Here is a 23,155-nt window from a genome sequence, read left to right as displayed (position 1 = left end):
ACATTTCAATCCACAAATCACCTACATTTGCAATAGATTTATTGTAGTAACACTAACTGCAAATGTGGCAGAAATGTAGGATATTCATATCATTATTATATTATTGTATTAAGGGAGTAATAAAATGTAGGCAAAATTACAGAATTATGTTATAAGCTAGCAGTTTTGTGCATTTGTATTTATACTGAATTAGTTTATACCAGGGGTGGCAGAGTTCAGCTCCAACCCTAATAAAAACTCACCTGCACTATTTCTTGCAAAGGTTGTAATTTAAAACATGCATTATGTATTTAGAAGTGCGGATGCGCACAAGTAGAAACTCTGCTGTATTCTGCATGAGATTGCATGCATTGAAAACTTAAAATGTTACGACAACTGATTTAGGTATGTTCATTCAATTCTGTCGTCTGTTTGAACTCGACCCTGTATCTTTCCAAGAGATATAAAGAGTTTTTTTTTTTGTTCCTTCATATGCGTTTGGCTAGGTACCAGTAAGGAAATAGTCTGTGTAAAAAAAAAAAAAAAAAAAAAAAAAAGTGCCAATTTGAAGATATCACTGAACATTTATTTCACCATTGCAAAAGTAAATTCCTGGCTGAAGTAAACTTATCATCTTGGTTTTAAGTGTTTAAAATGAGACACATCTGTTTATTATTTTTACAGTAGTTATTATTACAATTATAATTATTTTAATCTCCAAACTGTTAGATAGTTTTGCTTTGCTTATGCTTTGCCTAAAAAAAAAAATTAAAATAAATTAAAATAAAGTGAGTTGTGCTCCTCTCTCCCCTATACACATGGAAGGATCATAAATGCATTTTCTGCGCTGAACACTGCAGTGAGTTTAACAGCACTCACAGCGCAGGTTACAGTTCATAGCCGCACCAGAGTGAGTGTGTTTCGAGCTTTTATGGATGTATTTCATAGTCTGCAAATGAAGAAATTAAAATGTAAATATTAGCAGTGAAATTTTACAGTTGTACTATAAAATTAAATTAAATGGTTATTTTTCTTAACTTAATTTCTGTCATAATACTTTTAAAATTAAGCTTACATTAATGTTCTGGTGGGTCTCGAAATAGATTATACTTGTCTAGGTGGGTCGTGGAATGCAAAAATTTTCATGTGTGCTCCACGTTGTTACTTGAACTTAGGCACGTATATCTATCACGATAAACAGTGTCAGAACAACATTTATTTTGGATTTTTGCATGGTACAAATGATGTTTAAATGAAGTTTTGGTCACACATTAACAGAAGATGGCATAGATGATAAAGATTTATCATGAGATTTAAGAATCAATACTATTTATTCTAAATGAAGATTGATTCAAATTGTAAATTCAATATTGTCCTTAGACACTGGTGCCATGTTTGGCTTTTGTGGCTTGTCTATTTTGTGTGCGTGAAATAGACTCGCTAATTAAGTGTTTGGTCAATGATTTTGACCCTCGAAGACCATTTTGGCTGCTACTAATAAAAAAAGTTGAGTTTTTAGTCGTTTCTTGAAATTTTCAAACAAATTCAGCTGGATGGATTGGTTTAGGAAGATCATTCCACCAGCAAGGAACAGTGAATAAGAGGGATGATGATAATACTAATAATAATATTTATCATTATTTTTTTTATTATTGTTATCATCATCTCCAATATCAAAACACACTGCTATTAAAATACACTGCACTGTAGACAAAAATATATTTTTATATATAGTAATATTTTTATTTTGGTTTAAAAACTACAGGGAGACCTGCAAGTTTCTGTGAAAACAGGTTTACAAACACTTCTCAATATGAAATTTGTGAAATGATGTAATGAAGCAGAATGCCACCATATAAATTGTATAGTTTCAATATACTGTATATTGTACACCATGTATATTTATCCTGTTTGTGATGCGTTAAGGTTTTATCTGTTTACTATATCTGTGGACTGTTTGCAGGACCATCTATGAAAAACTGGCAAGTGCTTTTACTGAGGAGCAAGCAGTGCTTTATCATCAGAGAGTGGAAGAGATTTCACCTAACATCCGATACTGTGCATATAACATTGGTGAGAAGCTGAGACTGTTTAAGGCTAAAGTGCCATACATGCATGAATGGGAGAAAGCATAACGCCTAATATTGCAGCTGTTCTGTCACTTTACAGTTAAGAGACAATTGTCTTTTTCATAGAGGCAACAAAATGCTCAATAAGTCAGCTGCAAGGATGGAAGTCCACCTTGTAGTTAAAAGAAGCAGTCGCCTGTTTGTTTACTCCAGAACATGCATGTGGACACACTGGACAAGTTGTCGAATATTACTGATACATATTAAAATTGCGTACCTGTATTTCAAACAGGAAAATATGCCACTAGCAATGCCAGTGAGAGATCTATAGATCATAAGATCTGTTAAAGGAGAACTCCACTTCCAGAACAACAATTTACAAATAATTTTAATTAAATAATAATTCAGTCGTAAAGAAATTGTTTTTTGAGGAAAACATTTTAGCATTTTTCCCTATATAATGGACTGATATGATGTTCCGATATGATTTTGAACTTCCAAAATGCAGTTTAAATGCGGCTTCAAACGATCCCAAATGCAGTTGTAAACAATCCCAGCTGAGGAAGAAGGGTCTTATCTAGCGTAACGATCGGTTATTTTAATAAAAATAATACAATTTATATACTTTTAAATGCCAAACGCTCATCTTGTCTTACTCTGCCTGGACTGTTTTTGTTCCTGTTCATGACAGGGTATGTCGAAAAACTCCCATCTTATGTTCTCCCTCAACTTCAAAATCGTCCTATATCGCTGTTTTACCTTTTTTGTTAAGGGTGTTTGATCTTTCACTTTGCAAAGACCGGGTCGGAACTTCTGCAATGATGTAGGTAGATTTTAAAATTATTTTTGAAGTTGAGGGAGAAAATACGGTCTGAGTTTTTCGACATACCCTAACTGTCTTGAGCCAGAATACACAGAGGACTAGGCAAGATGAGCGTTTGAGAATAAAAAAAGTATTTAAATTGTATTTTTTTTAATGTAAATAACCGATTGTGTAACTAGATAAGACTGGGATAGTTTACAAATGCATTTGGGATCGTTTGAAGCCGCATTTAACTGCTTTTTGGAAGTTAAAAATAGGGGCACCATAGCAGTCCATTATATGGGGAAAAATGCTGAAATGTTTTCCTCAAAAAACATAATTTCTTTACGACTGAAGAAAGAAAGACATGAACATCGTGGATGACAAGGGGGTGAGTAGTTTGTGTAAATTGTTGCTCTGGAAGTGGAGTTCTCCTTTAACAAGGAAGAACTGATAAAATGTACTTTTTTTGGATAAGTGTAAATATGTAATTCAGTGCTTTCCACAGGTTAGACATGCAAAAATAACCCTTAGATAAGGTTCTGTGTAAGTTATTTTTATGTTAATTACAAATAATTTCCCTACAATGTAATGGAAATGTTATTTTATGGTTGCAAAATGTAAAACCTAAAAAGAATGTTCCTAGAACATTATTTTTTGGTTCTCAAAAAAACAAACAAATGGGAACCAGAAATATTAGGGGACTGTTCTGCATTTGATCATTCTCTTTGAAGTGAGAATAATCTTGAATCTTAGTTTTGTCTGGGCATTTGTTATTTTACATTAACAGGGCCCTGAGAATTGCCCCACTATTGTTATAAGGGGTTCAAGCACGTAGCTCTGAAACCCAATTGTAGTTGTTAGACTGGTCACAGATGAGTGATTTCCACTTAAAACTGATCATGCAGACCAAACCGTTAGTCGTAGGGACTTGAAACTTGGAGGAATGGTAGTACTCGCACCCCAATCTTGCCCCAATCGGCCTGACCGGGGCGCTACAGTGATCAAGAGTACGGAATCACTCATAACTCCTAAACCGTTAGTCGCAGGCTAAAGTGTCTTATGTCGTTGGAATCATTGGATCATGCCTGTCCAAATATACCCAAAAGCCTAAATGAAAACTCAAAACTTCACGAAATCCGCTGAGCATGTGCAACAGGTGATTTTTAAACAAGTTTCAAGCAAAGTTTCAGGGAGATCAGACCACACCTGGTGCTATAACAGTCATAAATGTTATAAAAACATCTTATTTCTATGGTAAATCACCTGGATTTGACAAAAATTGTTTTTTTTTTTTTTTTTTTTTTTTAATAATTGATTTAGGTGGTTACAGTCTAAATAATATGTAATGTCTTTTTCCTTATGTGCTTAAATACCTAAATTGCTTGAGCCCTGATAATCGCTGCTTGCAGCTATATTTATTATTATTATTATTATTACATCAAGACATGCATTCTGCTGTACAGTAATAATATTTCAAGTTAAACCAAACTTTAAATTTAAAATGTTGCCATGTATACAATATGAGGTTATTACAATATAAAGTTTTTTTTGTCTTGAAACAGTATGAAGTGAGTCTTAGAGCAGCTCTAGAGGCAAGGTTTATGTCCTTATATAGTGTGCTGACGGACAATGAAAATACACATGCTTCAGTATGTGTAGAAGACTTTACTACACCATTCATTCACGCGGAGACAGGATTCATGTTTAAATAGTTTTTTACTGTTTAATATTCACAGACAGTACAGTTGTCCATATTGCTATTTGATTTAAGTCTACTGATCTACTTTCGATTCATTCATCCAAAATTTGACAAATTCGATGCCATTCTGCATTATAGAGTAAATTCCATTTTTATGAAGGGATATCACTATTCCGTCCATGTTTTTCACATTGTGAAAATCATAGGGGACCCAATATATATTTCCTGTGTGTCTTTGGCTCTTTAAAAGGCTATTACCAAACTCAGAACAATTACACGAGAAATAAAGCTAACTGCGGGTGTCAGCGGGTGTAAACAGTTCTGATGCACACAAAACTAGCACGTTTATAACGTGTAGAGCGAAGGGAGATTTTTCACTAATTAATCAGTCACGGGCGGTTTAAAAAAAGTATAAGAGGTAAAAAATAATAAAAGCAAAAATGTATCACCAGATATGCTTAGGCAGCTTTTAATATATCGGGGCGGCCTGCCAAGATAAAGTCTGTGTGGAAAGCACTATAATTTCTGTACCTGCATTACTGGAAATAGCTTCTCAGGTACTTTGCAAATATGGCCACTGAGTGTTTGGAAATGTTCACAAATGGAGTTCTCCATCAGTTTTAACCCTTTTGCAAGCATACTGAAACAAACACACACACTTTCGGACTACTTTGTAAAAACCAGCTATCTTGCTCATGTACTCTATCTGTGTTTGTTCTCTAGGTGACCAGAATGCTATAAACGACCTCATGCAGATGAGACTGAGTGCAGGAGGAGGTGGTGGCATGATGGCTGAAAAATTGGAGGTCAGGGGTTTTGTCTTCACAGCTCTTTTCCTGTTTTAGGGACTGTAATAATCCAAATCTATCAGTATAATGATCTAATATAATATGGAAACCTTTTGCGTTTTCTGGAAGGAAATGCCATGCCAAACCGTGTGTCTTATTAAAGGATTTTTTTCTCAGAAAATCACAGTTGGGTTCATTTTTATACTCTGTTCTATAAAATTAGTAGGTTGCATTAGCTTTTTCACAATCTATAATGTTGTGTTGTCTCTTTCTGTCTTTCAGGCACTGATTACTCAGACGAGAGCCAAGCAGGCAGCTGTGATGAGTGAGGTTGAGTGGAGAGGCCGTACAGTGCCTGTCAAAATTGATAAAGCCAGAATCTTCCTGCTGGGTCTAGCAGACAATGAAGCTGCTATTATACAGGTCTATAAACTCACTTCTAACCAATTCTTTGTATTTGCATGTGGTACTGACTTTGATAGAAGTGACTTTTGCCCATCCTGTTGTTGAAAACGGGTGTTTTGGAAACTCGGAAGCGAAGACCGGGAGACTCTTGGGTATCTTCAGCTGAGTTCTTTGAGAATGCACTGTGTGGCACTGCAGTCATCAAAAGTCTAACTAAGGCAGTGATACATTGTAGCTTTTATACATGTAGGGGGCAGTCCCCACAAATGGAAACAAAGCACCTGGGTGACAACCCCAAACAAAGCATGCAAATGAAGTATTCAGGTATAGCAAACTGCCCCATTTTACCAGTCCTAATCCAATCAGCATAACTACTCAAAGACTGGAGCAGAGGCACCAAGAGCCATTACAAACAAAAGATGAGAATCGCAGTAATCTGGCTCATTTGACTTACAATAAGAGAACAGGAACTGTCAGGAACCTCTTGCTACAACTTTGCTTGAGAAAATCATTTGTCTGGTGTCATCATATTTACATTAAATTCTAAATACAGTGTACTTCACCATAGTTTTTCATGTCATGCTATGTCAGAGTATAGGATTAGCATATTTTAAAGGGTCATGTTTCAGCACTGATTAGGTCTCACCGCAGTTTTAAAAAATGCTTTAAAAGTGGGCATGGTGCGCTGCGGAACGGAGAGGGAAGAGGGGAGAGAGTCAACTTCAGGGTCAGACAGTTTAATTTCGCTCCCATTGAGTTAACAACACAAATAAATGCACAGTCATTTGCACTCTGCATCAAAAACATGTATATGAACGCACTGTTGCACCTCTATTAACTTTTTAAGGCTAATTTTGCTGCGTTTATAATTATAATTTGATGGGTTGCATCAAGGAGTTGTAAAAACCGCTATTACACTCAATATATAAATGAATCGCGTTTGTGCCGAACTCTTAAACAAAAACAAACACACTCCTTCGATCCATGAACGTTTCTCTCAGGTAATATACACAATCTCACAGCTTGAAGCATCTGTCATAGCAAATCAACACACGCTGTCATGAATAATTAGGCGAAGCGTCGTCTTATAGGATAAGAACAAGCAACTTCATGGATAATTATGAGACACCAACGCGTCATCGAAGTACTATAGTCCATTGCCACATCACAAATTGTGACGTCAACACAATGTAGATTGTAAACCCAGAAGATGAAAATAGCCCAAAAAAGCTCAAAATTAACCAGTTTTTTCCAACAATTAAAATAAACAGATGATAACATTGTCATCTATGATGGTAAAATCTCAGAAAAAGTAGTCCTGGGTTTCATGACCCTTTAAGCAGATTCTTAAATTGGTAATCCAACAGGTGGTAATCAGCTAAAATGTATCCGTTGACATGAGTTTAGTCTTTTATTAGTTAATGCACTATAAACCTGAAATTAACAGATATAAGTGGCATGCAGCAGGATCCAAGCAGATGGGAAGGGGTCTATAATGACCACAAATGTCCATTTGGCAGAATGCAGAATAGATGCTGTGAATACTAGTCTGAAAAGAGTTTTCAGTAAAATTAAAAATGGCAGTGAATATTATGGCACATTACAGCTTCCTCAGTTAGAAAAGCAAACAAAACTTAATTTCAAATATAAATGCAAAGGTACATTTCCCATACCATACATACATCATTTGATGCAAAATTGCTGCCACCTGCAGTACCTACAAAGCACAATCATTTTTTAAATGAGTTTTAACAGTTTTTAAACAGTTTTAAATTTTACTGTGCATGTTAAAGACTTTTCTACTCTCGGTAGCAAGTAACAGGATTGAAAAACAATGAACTCCAGCAAGATAAAGTCCTTTTATGCAAAATCGTAGACATTGATTTACAAAAGAAATGTAATGATGAGAGCACTGAATAATCGTGGAGAGTTTTACCGAGCTGTCTGTCGTAACAAAGCACGACTAGGGTTTAAATGCTGAATGGAGAATGACTGACAGCCACAGCAGAGAAAAGAGTTTACATGAACTTGTGGGGACATAAAGATTAATGTGTACATCACATTAAGCTATCGTATGTCTTCACAAGGCTTGGAGTATAGTGTGTGAAAACTTTGTGCTTAATGTTTTTATGCCTTTTGTGCAGCTTAACAGTAAAACATAATAGTACTCACAATATCAGATTTTTATCAGCCTTGTCTGACTGATACCCAGTCTGGCAACGAATGGCAGTAATGGAGTTCGCGCTAGTTTTGTGTAGGTATGTCTGTGATGTGCACATAACAAAACAAGGGCAGTCAAAAGTGGAGCTTACAAAAATATTAACGATTTAATATGTGCAGTGTTGTGTGTTCTCCTCATGGAGATGCTCTCTCTCCATTTTATATACAGCTAATGTATATGTATGTATCTTTAAAAAAATTCTTCTGTTGTTATTAGTAAATGGTTATCGTTTTAGGTATCTTCCCCACCCAGGCCACACCTCACCCCTGAGCATGCTAATGCCTGTGGTATGCTGTCCAATCTGAACCAGACCGCATTCTCTACACGATAGTAATTCTCAGGGACTGTGCTACTTGCGTTTCTTATGTTTGTGCTCCAACTGCATCACAACGTCATGGCCTTTTTTTCCACAATCGGTCTTGCTTTCAAAGAAATTCTGGTTCACCCAGTTGCAGTTAGTCATGCAAGGTGTTGTTGAGGTGTGACCACAGCTCTCTGTGGGCGTGTGTATGTTCATATTTGTTTCTCGTGGTGTTCTAAAGTTAATTCTGTAGCACAACCATCAAATTAACCTTAAAAAATGTTTTTTTCCCCCTTCTATGCTTGCTTTGTTTCTTATCCTAATCTGATGGCTTCATTATGCCACTTTTAATGTATGGTTAAAAAAAATGGCACAAGTTTATGTTCTTCTCATGCCATTTTGATATGGTCCTTGTTTAATTAGCCCAGTCTCTGCTAGAACAGGAATGCTTCAGAAAATTGTTCTGTGTTCACACTGGCCTTTCATTCTTAACATATTTTGCCCTCTTTGACTGTGGAGTTTTGCAGTATTATCTAGTTTACTCATACTTAATTATATAACAGCTAAAATACCAGTACAGTAACTGTATAGGATCCTTATGTTGTTACTACTTTGGTATTTGACACTATTATACAATTATAACACACTATTATATTATAAAATTTATTATATTAACATTTACGAAAAAATAAAGATGGATCTTGAAAGATGAAAAATTAGAAATTTGATTGTTGTTAGTTGTTGTTGTTACAGTGCATTTAAACTTTATTGACTGTTTGTCCCCACCAAGCAAATGGAACTTTCTAGTTCCATAATGAAATGTATTATGATCTTGGGGGTGAAACATAAAGGTGACAGTGTCAGCAAAGACATTTTTTACTACTTAATTTCTATTTCTCCCCAAAAGCCCTCACCTCCTACAGCTTTCTAGAAGTCTGGTATTAGGCTTTCGCAAAAAATCTACTCATAGAAACAGTGTTAATTATTACAATTTTAACAATTACAGTCAGAGTCATCTTGCACTAGGGGGAGGATACACCCAACGGCACATAATGATGTTACAACGCTGCAACGTCACACCAGATAAAGCTACCAGTCCAGCTTAGTTAAACTAAACCCACAACTCTCTTCCTCTGAACTCACAGTGTTTACGAGCATGCCAGTCCACAGTTTCAATCACTTCTGGACTACACATTTTGTTAGGCTGGTGTACACTTAGTTTGATCTGGTGTGAAAGGTGTTTTCTGAACTTAATATAATACACATAAGTCTGCACCACAAGTGTTAATGTGAAAACACTGATATGGCTATAGAGCACATGCAGTTTGATTAAAAAATAAATAAATAATAATAACAAATTTTATTGTACAGTTGCACACACAATATTTAATAAGAGCAGGTATCCTGACTGTTCAGTCTGTTATCATTCACAGGCAGATAATGAAGAGACAAAGGAGCGCCTCTATGAAAGCCTGCTGGCGGAGTGTAGAGACACCATCCAAGCTGTCAGAGAGGAGCTCAGGACTGATGTGGTGAGAGGCCCATTACAGACACATTACTTTTCCCTAAATCTGATTATGAGCTCTGTCACTGTAAAATAACTAATTGATGCATCAGTGTACCCTTAGTGAGATTTTAGCAGTGTTATTATCAGTAGCAGTATCGGTATCAATGACACTGGTCTTCATTAATAATAGGCTACTTAGTAAAAAGATGTTATTAAACACATACAAGTCATTAAGTGTCAAATCATCCAAATTCAGTCAAAATGACAATTTTTACCTGATATTCGGATCCAGATTACAGGGGGAGAAAGATGACAGCATCACTGTTATTTTTTACAAAGAGATTAGAAAAATCTGACTTTAGCAATCTTTGTTACATTATGTGCCAATGGTGACCATTCAAAAGTGTGGAAAAAGCACTTTTCTTTTTTCTTTTTTTTCTTCTCCGAAGTTTGCATGCCTATAACTCAAGCAGTATTAATGCTTGTACAATAGTCAAAATTTGATTTGGATCAAAACCTTTCATCAAAGTTCATCAACTTTGATGAACTTTTTTGATCCACTTCAAATGTTGATTACTATATTATATCTATGATATTAAAGCAGCATTATATCTTAATGCCTTTTTAGAATTTGGGTTTTAACAAACTTTCCTGTTGGGATCGTAATTTTTGAGGAAACACATGGTTCAGTTCCGGAGATCTTGGGATCTGAATTTTTCTCTAGGAGTAAGTTGTTACTTTGTACACTTCTTGTGAAATTCAAATTTAGATTCCGCCTATCGATTCCTATATGCTGTTCTTTTTTCTTTTTTTTTCCCATCTGTGAGGACCCGACCTAGTGATCTGCCAGGACCTTGCTCACTAATCTAAAGAATGGCTACACTTGCGATCAGAAGTCGAAAAAGCAAAGTATAATATTTGTGATAAGCTAAACATGTTGCAATAGAGGTGTCACCACCAATATGACAAAGGGTTTTAATTTAACAGATCGTTAAAGATCACAAACATGATCCAAATACCAACGTGGTTCTATTCCTAAATTACTGTGATTCATCTGTTTGATTTCTTAACCTTTCTTCCTTGCAGCATACAATCATACTAGTGTGATTTGAACATTCAAATCTGCGTTTGTGCTGCCGCTGACCTAAAGAGAGCCACTGTCATGTAGGCTATATGAATGATGTATATGAACAGTATATTTCACCGTCTTTTCAACCACACAGTTCATTATTTCTGTGTTACAAACATTCAAATAATCTCAGAAGTACCGGGATAAAAGTTCATAGTCCGGATGTAAACTCATATGTATGGATATGTACGGTAGAGATCAAAATAGAGTTATCATCCTTTTGAAAGTTAATTTGGCATTCCAGATTATGTTAAAGATTTATCGATTACGTCATTATGCCAGTAGATGGCGAAAGGGGGCTGTTAATAATGTATTTGTCTTTGATCATTCATTTAAAAACACTGATTCATCCAGTAATGAACCAAGTAAATCTTGAGTGAATCACTGAATTATTCACCTATAAACTAGGCCTACATGTGATTTTGTTTAGTTGTCCGTTTTTTTTTTTTGTTTTGTTTTGTTTTTTTTCAGAATCGTAAGAGAACCACATTTAAAACAACAACAACAGCCCAATTTATCCAGAATCACACAGCTCTATTTTGCAAACAGCTTTTAAGTGAATCTTGTTTTTATGTAGCCTGTTGATTTTTGTTCATGGTATTCAGCTGCAACTAAATGTTTAGCAAAAAAGAAACAGAAATTCACATTGGAATCGAAACTGGGAATTGAAAAGAATCTGAATCACAATTAATAAAATTGTAATGATAACCTACCCTGATCTTGTTTCCCTCTATCAAAACAATTGCATAGGATACAATTTTTTTTCCCATTTTTGAACAGTCTCCATTGGCACACAATGCAAAGATTACTAAAGTCAATAGATTTTACTAATAGACCTACCCCCCCCCTCAAAATAGTGGATTACTCAGTAAATATACATTGGTTTAATATTTTGGCTTTCATCACTATACATGTTTATCTATCTTCAGAATGAATACTGACAAAATCAAAAATTTGAACCTCTGGTTGAGCTGATACAGAATGACCCATACATAAAATAGACTAGAGATGCACCGATGTATCGGTGCAACAATCGGTATCGACCGATTAAAAATGTATTTCACTATCGGCCATCGGCTGATTTATCAAAGTTAGCCGATGATCAGGGCCGATTATATCCTGTCAATCAAAAGGCGGCAGAAAAACGTGTCCGACTGTAACTCATACTATGAGTGAAGAAAATATTTGTTGAATTTAGGGCTGTCAAAATTAACATGACAATAAGGCATTAACAGGTAAAAATAAGTTTTTTTTTTACCTGTTGCCTAAAATAAAATCTTGCCTAAAATAAAATCTATAGACATAAAACGGTTCAAGTGTAAAACAATGTTAGTTTAAACGTTAAACCTAGATAAATGTGTGCTAATAGGTGCATATCCAATGCAGAGAGCGTAAGCTAAAGCCGCTTTGCAGGACATGGAGGCGTCAGCACGATCACTTGCGTTTTTTTTTTTTTTTTAGTAGAAACAATTTAAAATATTCCGTCATTTTTGTTCATAAAGGTAAGAGTAATACATCATTCAGAACTGTAAAGGGTCTACTTTTATTTGTGCACACACAATGTCAACATGACGTCGCAAACGGTGATTTTATTACTTATGCACTGAGCAGGCAGACCGTGCACTGGCACAAATGCAACCACGTAAAATTTTAACTTGCACATTCTCAAAAAATAGTTGCAAATGCAACCATTTTGGTCACAGTCTAGAGCCCTGCAAATGGGACTCTAATCTGCAACATAGGGTTCCCTGTGTAGTTAACAGCATCGGTTAAGACAGATTTTTTTTCCTTAGTATCGGTGCATCTCTAAAATACACCATCTTTATATTGTTTCTACATTCATTCCTTATTAAATCATTGCAGTGTAAATATTATATTAATATGCAAATACATTTACATTAAGTTATTTAGCAGACGGAAGCGATTTACAAATGATGACAATGGAAGCAATCAAAATCAACAAAAAGCAATATGTAAGTGCTATGACAAGTATCAGCCTAATGCTGTATTTTTTTTTTTTTTTGCTTTTTGTTAATTTTATAATAAATAAAAAGAAAATAGATAAATACAAAAATAATAGATAAATAGAATAAGTAAATGACTGACATTGATTTAGATCACAGTCTTGTGCTATTTGATAAACCAACAAAGCCATACTGCAGTTTATATTTTTGTTTGTTTGTCTGAGCCGGAAAAAAAAAAAAAATATATATATATATATATATATATATATTCTTCTGGGTTTTTTTTTTTTTTTTTTATTATTATTATGATTATTTTTTTTTTTTTTTTTGCCTTTGTTAGGATAGGACAGTATTTCAGACAGGAAGCAAGGTGGGAGGGAGAGAGGAGGGCCGGAACTCGGGGTGCCTGAAGTTTGCACTATATGTCGCGCTTTGCCCACAAAGCTATTTTATTAGTCTTAAAATCTTTTATTATGAAAAGTCTGATAATATTTTGGATCATCCCTGTCTAGCTAATTATTGACAAACACTGACATCTAAAACCTATGATGTAAAAACAAAAACTGTTGCACTTAAAAGTGTGTGGTTTTTGTGTTTTTGTGTTTTGCCACAACAGAAGCAGAGAGAGAGAGCAGCAGAAGGTGCTGATAGTGGCAAGGTGTCTAACCTGCAATACTTGCACAGGTTAGTATGACAACTGGTGAAAACACAGCAGTCATTTCTACTAAACTACTTATGTTGTGATGCCTGTCAATCATATGTGGTGATATACATATCTGTATGCAGCTACCTGACATATATCAAGCTGTGGACTGTAGTTAGGAGGAATGAGAGCATGGCTCATGCGCTGCAAGCTAAACTGAAGGAGCCACAGACTGATGAGAACAAGAGGGGACCACGACCACAGGACCTCATACGACTCTATGACATCATCCTGCAGGTTCAGAGATCACACATTCTTAATGCATGTAAACATTAGGGGTGTGACTGTTCTCAAGTTTTGGTTCGTATTGTGGTTTTGGGGTCTGTGTTTTTGTACAGTTCTCTACATTTTGGGTTTTGAGGTTGTTGTTTTGGTACAGTTCGATATATGAGGCATACTTTTTGAATACTATTTAACGAACACTTGAACAGTTTGCTTTTAATAAAAGCTTTTTTTAAATTACTAAATAAACATTTTCATTTAAAAATATGTGCATCATGCTATACCCAAGGCTAATTTATTAAAGAACAAAACAAACAACTTCTGAAACAAAGTGCAAATGGATTTGCAACAGTCACCTTTTGGCTCAAGCTGTTGTAGTGTAGACACTGTTAGAATATTCTGATATTTTCCTTCATTTATAAGTGAAGTAATTTACTTTATTTACTTTGCTGTAATTTCCAAAGACTTATTTGACAGTTTGTACAAAATTCCAATATTTATTTTGTGCCCTTTTACTGTGCAGGTCCAGCACTTTTCACTTAAAAAAATAATTAAATGTATACATTGTATACATTTATGAATAAATTGATAAATTGATGAATAAATAAAAAGTCAAGCCCTATTGTAATTCACATTCAAAAAGCAGTTATACTCTGAAATGTTACAGTAAAGAAATCAACAGGCTGTAACTTCTGTTATATGCTTTTAAGCTTGCTAAACATGGCCCTAAATATGAGATGATCTGTCACAAATCAAAAATGACAAGATTCAGCAGAGGTTTAGTTACATTTTAATTGACATGGCCTTTTCAAGTTGTTAAGGTTAAAACAAGCCTAAGATATTGACATGCACTAGTGCTTAGTTGACTCCTTTTTGGACTTAGACTTGACTCAGACTTGATTGGTTAAAGACTCAGACCCTGCTAAGCTGGATTTGAACCTAATATTATAAATTGTTATTGACCATTAATTGATTCTAGATTAATGATTGGCATACCTAGTTGTATGGGATTTGGCATTGTGTACCTGTTTTTTTTTTTTTTTTTGTTTTTAAAAGAACACAGTTTGAAAGTATTTTAAAATACATATTTTAGTCAGTTTCATTGCGCTACTTTGTTTCATTCCATCATCCGTGCACATGGTAAGTTAAACCACGAGTTGCTTGCTGGTAATAAACTGTTTGCGATTTCATAATTTGCACTCTTTATTTTCATTCGCTTCCTATCCTATAAATGTGTTTATTTAATAATATTCATGCTCCACCATCAACACTCCCATTAAAGTGATATAGAGTGTGACGAAATGAGGGGGAGGTATCACAAAGAAATCTAACAGAAATGGTCTCAGAAGACGCATTTGAATAATACATAATACACCGTGGCACAATATATTGTTACTTCACAACAAATAACTACATTCAAATTGAAAATGTAATGTTTCTTTTCTTAAAACTGATTTTTAGATAATGGTCTTAAACAGCAATTGTGAGTAGCAGACAGGCAAAGAATCAAGAGAAGTAACTGAAACATGAAGCATCACATACCTGAACTGTATGACTGTTATGCCCCTTGCTTTTAAATTCTTTTGTTTTTACACAATTTTAATGCATTCTTTCTTTAGAGTCTTGCTGAGCTGTCATCACTGCAGGGTCTAGAGGAGGACCACACCTTCCAGAAAGAAGTAGCACTCAAAACTCTGGTCTACAAAGCTTACAGGTGAGTTAGTCCATGGTGACTGCTTACGTATGGCCCTGATTCCACCTGGTATTATGTGTTTTTTGGTCATCTAGTCACAGGTGGTCAGTGCTAAATTCAGGTGGAAACGTGGGCTAAAAGTTTTGTGATTGAAGCAAATCTATATACATGGAAAAAAAGGACATGTGTGCTTGCTTGCATGTTCTGCCAGTTTTATCATTTTTCTTTTTAAGCAGAAAATGAGGAATACTTTTGAAATGTTTGTGTCCTTGCTCTTTGGACAGGTGTTTCTATATAGCTCAGTCCTATGTTCTGGTGAAGAAATGGAGTGAAGCTCTGGTTCTGTATGAAAGGGTTCTGAAATACACAAGAGAGGTCCAGTCCAAAGCCAAGAGCCTCAATAACAGCCTTAAGGTACCAAACACTACACGTTAACTCCCTTACAAAATTGTGATGGCACCGGATCTAAAAATATTATTAAAAGTGTATTATAGATTTTGTAAGCATGCCAAGTTGTGTAGAGAGAGTTTTAGTCCTCATTTTGCCACATTGGTGCCTTTTAAACAACACCGCAATATTTAACAGCCCAAACAATGCTAAACTTAGAGATGAACGTATAAATGAATGAGGACAGAGTTAACTGAGAATGCAGAGAACTCCTGATTAGTGGCTTGTTCACATCAAGAATAATATCTATAATGATAAGATTAGCATCCCTACCAGTGGATCATAATGTAATGTTTATTTGAAGCACACGCTTAAAGCAGAGCTCCACTTCCAGAACAACAATTTACAAATAATTTACTCACCCCCTTGTCATCCAAGATGTTCATGTCTTTCTGTCTTTAGTCGTGAAGAAATTGTTTTTTGAGGAAAGCATTTCAGGATTTTTCTCGATTAGATTAGATTAGATTAGATTAGATTAGATTAGATTAGATTAGATTAGATAAACCTTTATTCGTCCCACAAAGGGGAAATTTATCCATATAATGGACTTCATTGGTTCCCCCGATTTTGAACTTCCAAAATGTAGTTTAAATGCAGCTTCAAAGGGCTCTAAACCTCTAAAGACCTCTCTAAGAAGGGTCTTATCTAGCGAAACGATCTGTCATTGTTTTCGAAAAATAAGCACAAAAGCTTGTTTAGTACAGGCTCTGGGATGCGCATCCACAGGTCGTTCTTGAACATTTCGTTCATTTTGAACGAATCTTTAATGTGACCTGGGAAGAATGAGTCATCTTGGGGAGTGATTTGTTCAGTCGTGCATGCGCAAGATCCTATTATGTTATGTACTGGAATAACTTCACCTGTTTCGAGTCTTCGACTTTGAGTCGTTCGTTCATCTTATGGGGCTGTCACATGATGCTGATTTAGCTAAAATGAACGAAATGACTCAAAAGATTTGTTCATTTTGCTGAACGAGACTCAAAGGTCCGAGTCGGTAAATTGTTCCAAACTTCCCGTCACTACTACGAATCACGTCTTCAAATCACCACAAGTTCATCGTCTGTGTACTCCGGCTCAAAAAGGTAGAGTATGTCGAAAAACTCCATGTTATTTTCTCCTACAACTTCAGAATCGTCCAACGTCGTTGTGCCATTTTGTTTGTAAACAGCGTTTGACTTACCTGCACTTTCTTAGTCTTTGCGCGTTCGCTTTGTAAACACTGGGTCAGTGGTTCCGCCTACGTTCCGCATGACCTTTCAACGTGATTCAACAGTACATGAACGTGCATCCCAGAGCCTGTGCTACACAAGCGTTTGTGCTTAAAGTATACACATTTTTATTTTCCGAAAAAAAAATGACAGATCATTTTGCTAGATAAGACCCTTCTTCCTCGGCTGGGATCATTTAAAGCCCTTTGAAGCTGCATTTAAACTACATTTTGGAAGTTAAAAATCGGGGGAACCAATGAAGTCCATTATATGGATAAATTTCCCCTTTGCGGGACGAATAAAGGTTTATCTAATCTAATCTAATCTAATCTAATCTAATCTAATGGAGAAAAATCCTGAAATCCTTTCCTCAAAAAACAATTTCTTCACGACATGAAGACAGAAAGACATGAACATCTTGGATGACAAGGGGGTGAGTAAATTATTTGTGAATTGTTGTTCTGGAAGTGGAGTTCTCCTTCAATGTATCTTAGATGTATTAAGCGAGGTACGAAGACGTCAACGTTTTAGTTTGTCAGAGGAATCATTTTCAGAACATTTTTTCTAGCTGTGTTGTTGTCATTATGTGGTTGGGGTGGGAATCGTTTGGAGCCTCATGATTCAATTTGATTCTTGGGGCTACAATTTAATTAAAAATCGACTCTTTAATATATGCATAGATTTGATTCTAAACTTAGAATTTAATGTTAATATTTTTTAAATTAAAATGAAACTGAACATATAAAGGAAATAAAATGATTAAGGGATTAGTCAATGACCTGTGCATGTCCTCTAATGAATTCTTAATAAAAATTAAATCTGAAACATTGGTTCACAACCCTTTGTCTTTGAAGCCCCTGAGATCTATTAAATACAACTCATAGGTGTAATTAAAGTTTTCAGTGTCGTTTTATTGGTTTACTGAATTTTTTTTTATTTTTTATTTTTGTAGGTTTTGGATATTTTTATAACGTGGTACTATGTATGCAGCTCGTTGATGTTGTTGTTTTTTAAAACTGGTGATTATTTCTAACTATGTTTATACCAAATATTTTATTACACACTTCTGCACGATATAAGTCTTTATCATATTTTCACTTATTTACTTTTCTGTTGTTCAGTGAAAACTTTGAAAGTAAATGCGAAGGGAGTTACTCCTGTTGCTATTGTGAAGAACGCAACTTTAACGTGCATCTAATTAAAAGATAAACAACATTCTTAATTCAGTGTTGTTAACTTTGTGGTTATTTAAGCAGACATACCTTCATTCAGTTTAACAGCATTAATAGCAAGCCAAATATAGCTATAGAAATGTATGTTTCTGTTTACTCTAGTTGATTTTAAAATGTCATTTTGGCTGCCCCTAATATAGTACCACTGAAATTAGCAGTTAATTTAAATATCTTAGCAGTGAGTTTAATGTGCCATTACTTTGATCTAATAAAGGAAAAATCCTGAAATTTTCTGGTGTTATTTTACAATTGATCAGGCTATTTTATCAAACTTCTCAACACACATCCTGCCACAAGACTGCTTTTAAGCAGTGTACAAATCATAAAAAAACAGATTAACAATAAGATTGTATTTGTAGTTTGTTTTACTTTCAGCTATGTAGTTCTAATAGAGATGCTATTCAGTGAGTTCAGTTTAGTCCTCATACTGTTACTCCGTTTCGCTTAGGATCTTCCTGATGTCCAGGAGCTGATTGCTGAGGTCAATGCTGAAAAGTACTCCCTCCAGGCTGCAGCCATCTTAGGTTGGTGAACATGACTGCAACCATTTTCATGGCACAAGGATACAGTCATTCTTAATGAGCCAGAAACAGTATTGACCTCCCGCCTTCATCCACAGACACGGTTGCCATATGTTTTGAAAGCTTCATTACCTGCAATTGACTGTGACATGGTATTTGTGTTTTAGACACAGAAGATGTTGCTGAGGTGCCGCAACAGCAGCAGATTAAAGACACTACGGTAAGGACAAATGGAAACTTCACTCAATATTTCCAGACACTTCCCAGAGTTTACCTTTATTAGCGTTATTAGCTTGCCCCAGAAAAAATATTCAAAGGTAATGTTTTGTAATTTAACTTAAAAAAAAAAAAAAATGCTGATTGTAATACACAAGCTCAAGGCCAAGTCTAGTTTACAGTTTTAGACAATACATGCAGACATTTAACTACACTCCAGATACTCATTCACAGAAGTATTTAAGAGGAAGGGGGAGGAGGAGAACAGTGGAATGTTGTTTGGCAGATTGCTTTGTATGTGTTGCAGCTTCATGGTGTGCTGTACTCTGGGATTATTTCAATGAATAGCTCACTCAAAAATGAAAATTGTCTTTGTTTACTCACCTTCTGGTTCTGGTTTCTAGTTCAGAGTGATCACATGTGTCAAGCACCAAAGAGTACTAGCACACCAGAAAAGTTCCATAAAAGAACCATGAAAGCCATGTAAAGATTCTACAGAATTATCTACTTTCGTGTTTCCTGGGTGAAATAACAGCACAGGGGTTTGGAATGAAGGCGATCATAGTGATATGCCTTTCAGTATCCAGAAAGCTGGATAATGTAATGTTTTTCAGAGAGAAATTCTTGGTGTAGCTGTATTGAGTTGTGTAAAATAAAATCAAATGTGAAAATAGACTGTGCAAAAGTTTGGGCACCCTTCTAATTGTGTTTATTTGTATACCTGCAGTCACTTAATGCTGACTGATTGCAACACAGAATTAACTTGATTGGCTCATTGAACCTTACGGTGCAAACAGGGGTACAACTTTCTTTTTTTTTTTTTTTTTTTTTTTTTACTGGAAAACCTCAAATTACTTCCTAATGAACTAAAAACTAGGAAAATTTGTCAATATGAATTAGGAGATGGATACGAAAAGTTATCACAAAGGTTTGATGTTTCTGTCTCCAGAATCAGAAATATAGTAAGAAAATGGAACAGTCCTTGTGAAGGAAAGATGTGGTAGGCCGAGAAAATATCTGAAAGGCAAAGGGCGAAGAATGTTTAGAGTGGTCACAGACAAACCACATACAACCTTGAAAAAGCTCCAAAGAGAACATCTTGCTGCTGATAGTACCATTGTACATAATTTCACAGTCAAGTGCACTTTTCACAATGAACAGTTCAATTGAAGGGTGATGCAGAAAAAACCCTTTCTGCATACTTGCCAATAAGAGAATCATTTGAGGTATATGAAAAGTTTCATCTGGACAAGCCAGAATTATTTTGGAATAATGTGCCGTGGACGGGTGAAACTAAGAGCTATTTGGTCACAACCAGAAGCGTTTTGCTGAAAAAAAAAAAAAAAAAAAAAAAAAAAGAATGTATCGTTCCAGGAGCAGAACCTGCTCCCTACTGTAAAATTTGGAAGAGGGTCCATCATTCTATGACACAATAAAATGTTCTAGAATGGCCATCCCACTCCCCAGACTTGAACATCATTGAAAATCTGGAAAGATTTTAAGCGGGCTGTCCAAACCTGACTGATCTTGAGACATTTTGCAAGGAAGAATGGTCCAAAATACCTGCAGTCAGAATTCATTGACATAAGTGCCCACATGCTGTTATTTAGCCCTTGTAGGAAATCAACATGCATTTTATTTGCTTTCTATGAAAACTTCACAAATTAACAAACATGCAAAGGGTGGGGAATGTGTTATGTTTTGTGAATAATAGGTGTTTGTATTTAAGCACATTCTTATCTTGTCATAGGAACGTTTTTGATTTTTAAAACTTTTTCTTTTTTATCCATAGCCTCTGTCTGACCGTTTGGATAATTTCCGGATAGACCCCTCCCTCCTAAGCAAGCAGCCCAATCTGGTGCAGTTCCCACCAGATTTCCAGCCGATTCCATGCAAGCCTTTATTCTTTGACCTGGCTCTCAACCATGTGGCTTTTCCACCTCTTGATGACAAGGTGGAGCAGAAGGGCAAGGGTGGCATCACTGGCTACTTCCGAGGCTTCTTTGGCTTTGGAAGCTAAATCTGGCCTGTTTGGCTATATTTGAAGTCATCTGAATATAAATATCTCCTCAAAACCAAGAGTTATGGATCATTATACAATCAAACCTTTTTCTCCAAAACATCCCATTATAGGTTTAAGAGGTGCAGCCTTTTAGGTAGTAAATTCATAGTCTTTCTTTAATCTTTAATCTTTTAATTTTTTTTTTTTGTAATAAATCCTGCCAAGTATAATAATCAGTTGTAATGCTTGGTGTCACTACATCCCATAAAACCTTTAGTCTGTTTAGATTTGATATAAATGACCTCATTGTTCATTTTGTAAGAGGATGTTACTGTCACTTGAACAATCAACTTTGACCGAACACAGAAATAACCCCTTATCATGTCTGATGTATAGATAACTTGAAAGACTATAGGATATATCATCTTGCGTGTACCTTAGATACATACACTGGTATAATTGTTTAAAAATCATATGACTTATATCTCAAACTATCATCTGAATACAAAGCCATAAAGAAGAAGTGATTTGCTAGTGTTTTGTGATTGTTTCCTAATATAATTTGCTAACTTTTGTTTTAAAGATTTTGTTCTAACTAATTGCTTTCAACTGTCAGATGAGTTTTTGCTAATTTCCCTTTTGTTATTCCTTGTCATTTTTTGTCAAATGTTGGTGAGAATTCATTTAATATTCAATAGACCAACATTACACCATTATGGTGATCCTGTTAAAATGGATAGGATATTATAAGTGATGAAACTGAGTGATTTTTAGTTTGAAGTCTCCTGATTTAACAATAAAAAGTAACAACTTTTTTGGTCATCACTGCATGTACCATTGATTTGAACTGGGTCAGATGCTGAAGATTTTGTCTGCCTGTGTTTCTGTACATGCAAATCAGATCTGTAAGCATACCAAATGCATGAGACTAGACTGAACTTTAGTTACTTTCTACCTATATGATTAAGAAGTCTCGAGTAGATCTCTATCACAGCTCTTGACAGCTTTCTGTTGTCATCTGTCCATCTTCACATTCCTGACCACATGCACAGCGTTCCAGGCAGGGTGCATTTCAGGCCTGAGGAATGTTACACACAAGGTAGTTTAAACTGAGCTGTCAGTTGGAAGGCTGCTTTATTCTATTTGGTTGCAGCTTGGATTTTAATTTGTTTGGTATTGGGTTAATCGGTTGTATATCACCACAAAAATTCCATCGTAAACTAAAAGTCCTTTAATTTTTATTTAGTGAAGGTAAAGTTCAGTTTAATTTAACAGAAAATTATCAGCAGAATTAAGTGTCTGTCAACAACAGTTTGGTTTCTTTTGTTTGAAGTAGACAGCTAATGAAAACCCAAAATAAAATATCAGTTGGTAAATACATGCAAGTACCACACCCCAATGTGAATTATTCTCCCTCGTCCCAGCCACTCCTTAACAGTTGTTTTTTTGTGTGTGTGTGTGTGGGTTTTTTTTTTTGTAAGTGTCAAGTTGTATGGAACATCACTCATGATTTTCAAAGTGTACAAGGACTGTAATATGGCAGGGGCAGTATATAGATTCAGAGACAAATACTGATATATAGAGAAAATCTGATTAGTGGACATGACATGTTTTATGTAATTTGAAATCAGTTCAAATTACTTCAAACGTTTTCTAATGATTGTATAATTATACAGTAGAGTTAAGTTTTTACAACGTCAAATTAATTGAGAAGCTACATATGGTGTTAAACTATTTAACCAAAGAAAGAAAAAAATAATAATAAGGGAGACTGGGTGATTTGTAACACCGTCAGTGTAACCACTTTTAAAAATATATACTGGGATGAAATCACTATCATACATGACTACCACCATCCCAAAAAAGGTTGACGAGACTGGGGAAGATAAGTAGGTACAGAAAAATCAACATTTAATTTCTGGCTTCAGGTTAATGTAATTCATTTGATAACATTTACTCAAAACTTCCACCTGAATATATATATATATATCATGAAATATCATGGCTGACCAGACAGGAAATGTGCCCACAATGAATGCACAAA

General features: G+C 35.2%; 1 protein-coding gene across 1 annotated transcript in view; it reads left to right on the top strand.

Moving 5' to 3' along the window:
• The window catches only part of srp68 (signal recognition particle 68), a 29,929-nt gene extending 7,993 nt beyond the window's left edge, over positions 1-21,936 (top strand). The window contains exons 6-16 of the mRNA XM_051113182.1: positions 1,943-2,052; positions 5,276-5,358; positions 5,623-5,763; positions 9,701-9,799; positions 13,484-13,551; positions 13,654-13,807; positions 15,412-15,506; positions 15,770-15,899; positions 18,821-18,896; positions 19,061-19,113; positions 20,902-21,936. Of these exons, the coding sequence (XP_050969139.1) occupies positions 1,943-2,052; positions 5,276-5,358; positions 5,623-5,763; positions 9,701-9,799; positions 13,484-13,551; positions 13,654-13,807; positions 15,412-15,506; positions 15,770-15,899; positions 18,821-18,896; positions 19,061-19,113; positions 20,902-21,129 (1,237 nt within the window). The 3' untranslated portion in view covers positions 21,130-21,936. The remainder of the gene's footprint in view (positions 1-1,942; positions 2,053-5,275; positions 5,359-5,622; positions 5,764-9,700; positions 9,800-13,483; positions 13,552-13,653; positions 13,808-15,411; positions 15,507-15,769; positions 15,900-18,820; positions 18,897-19,060; positions 19,114-20,901) is intronic.
• Positions 21,937-23,155: the final 1,219 nt, after the last annotated feature.

Source organism: Labeo rohita, chromosome 6, assembly GCF_022985175.1.
Source record: "Labeo rohita strain BAU-BD-2019 chromosome 6, IGBB_LRoh.1.0, whole genome shotgun sequence".
Taxonomy (NCBI): Eukaryota; Metazoa; Chordata; class Actinopteri; order Cypriniformes; family Cyprinidae; genus Labeo; species Labeo rohita.
Note: the sequence above shows the minus strand (reverse complement) of the source record. Positions and strands in the feature narration are given on the sequence as shown.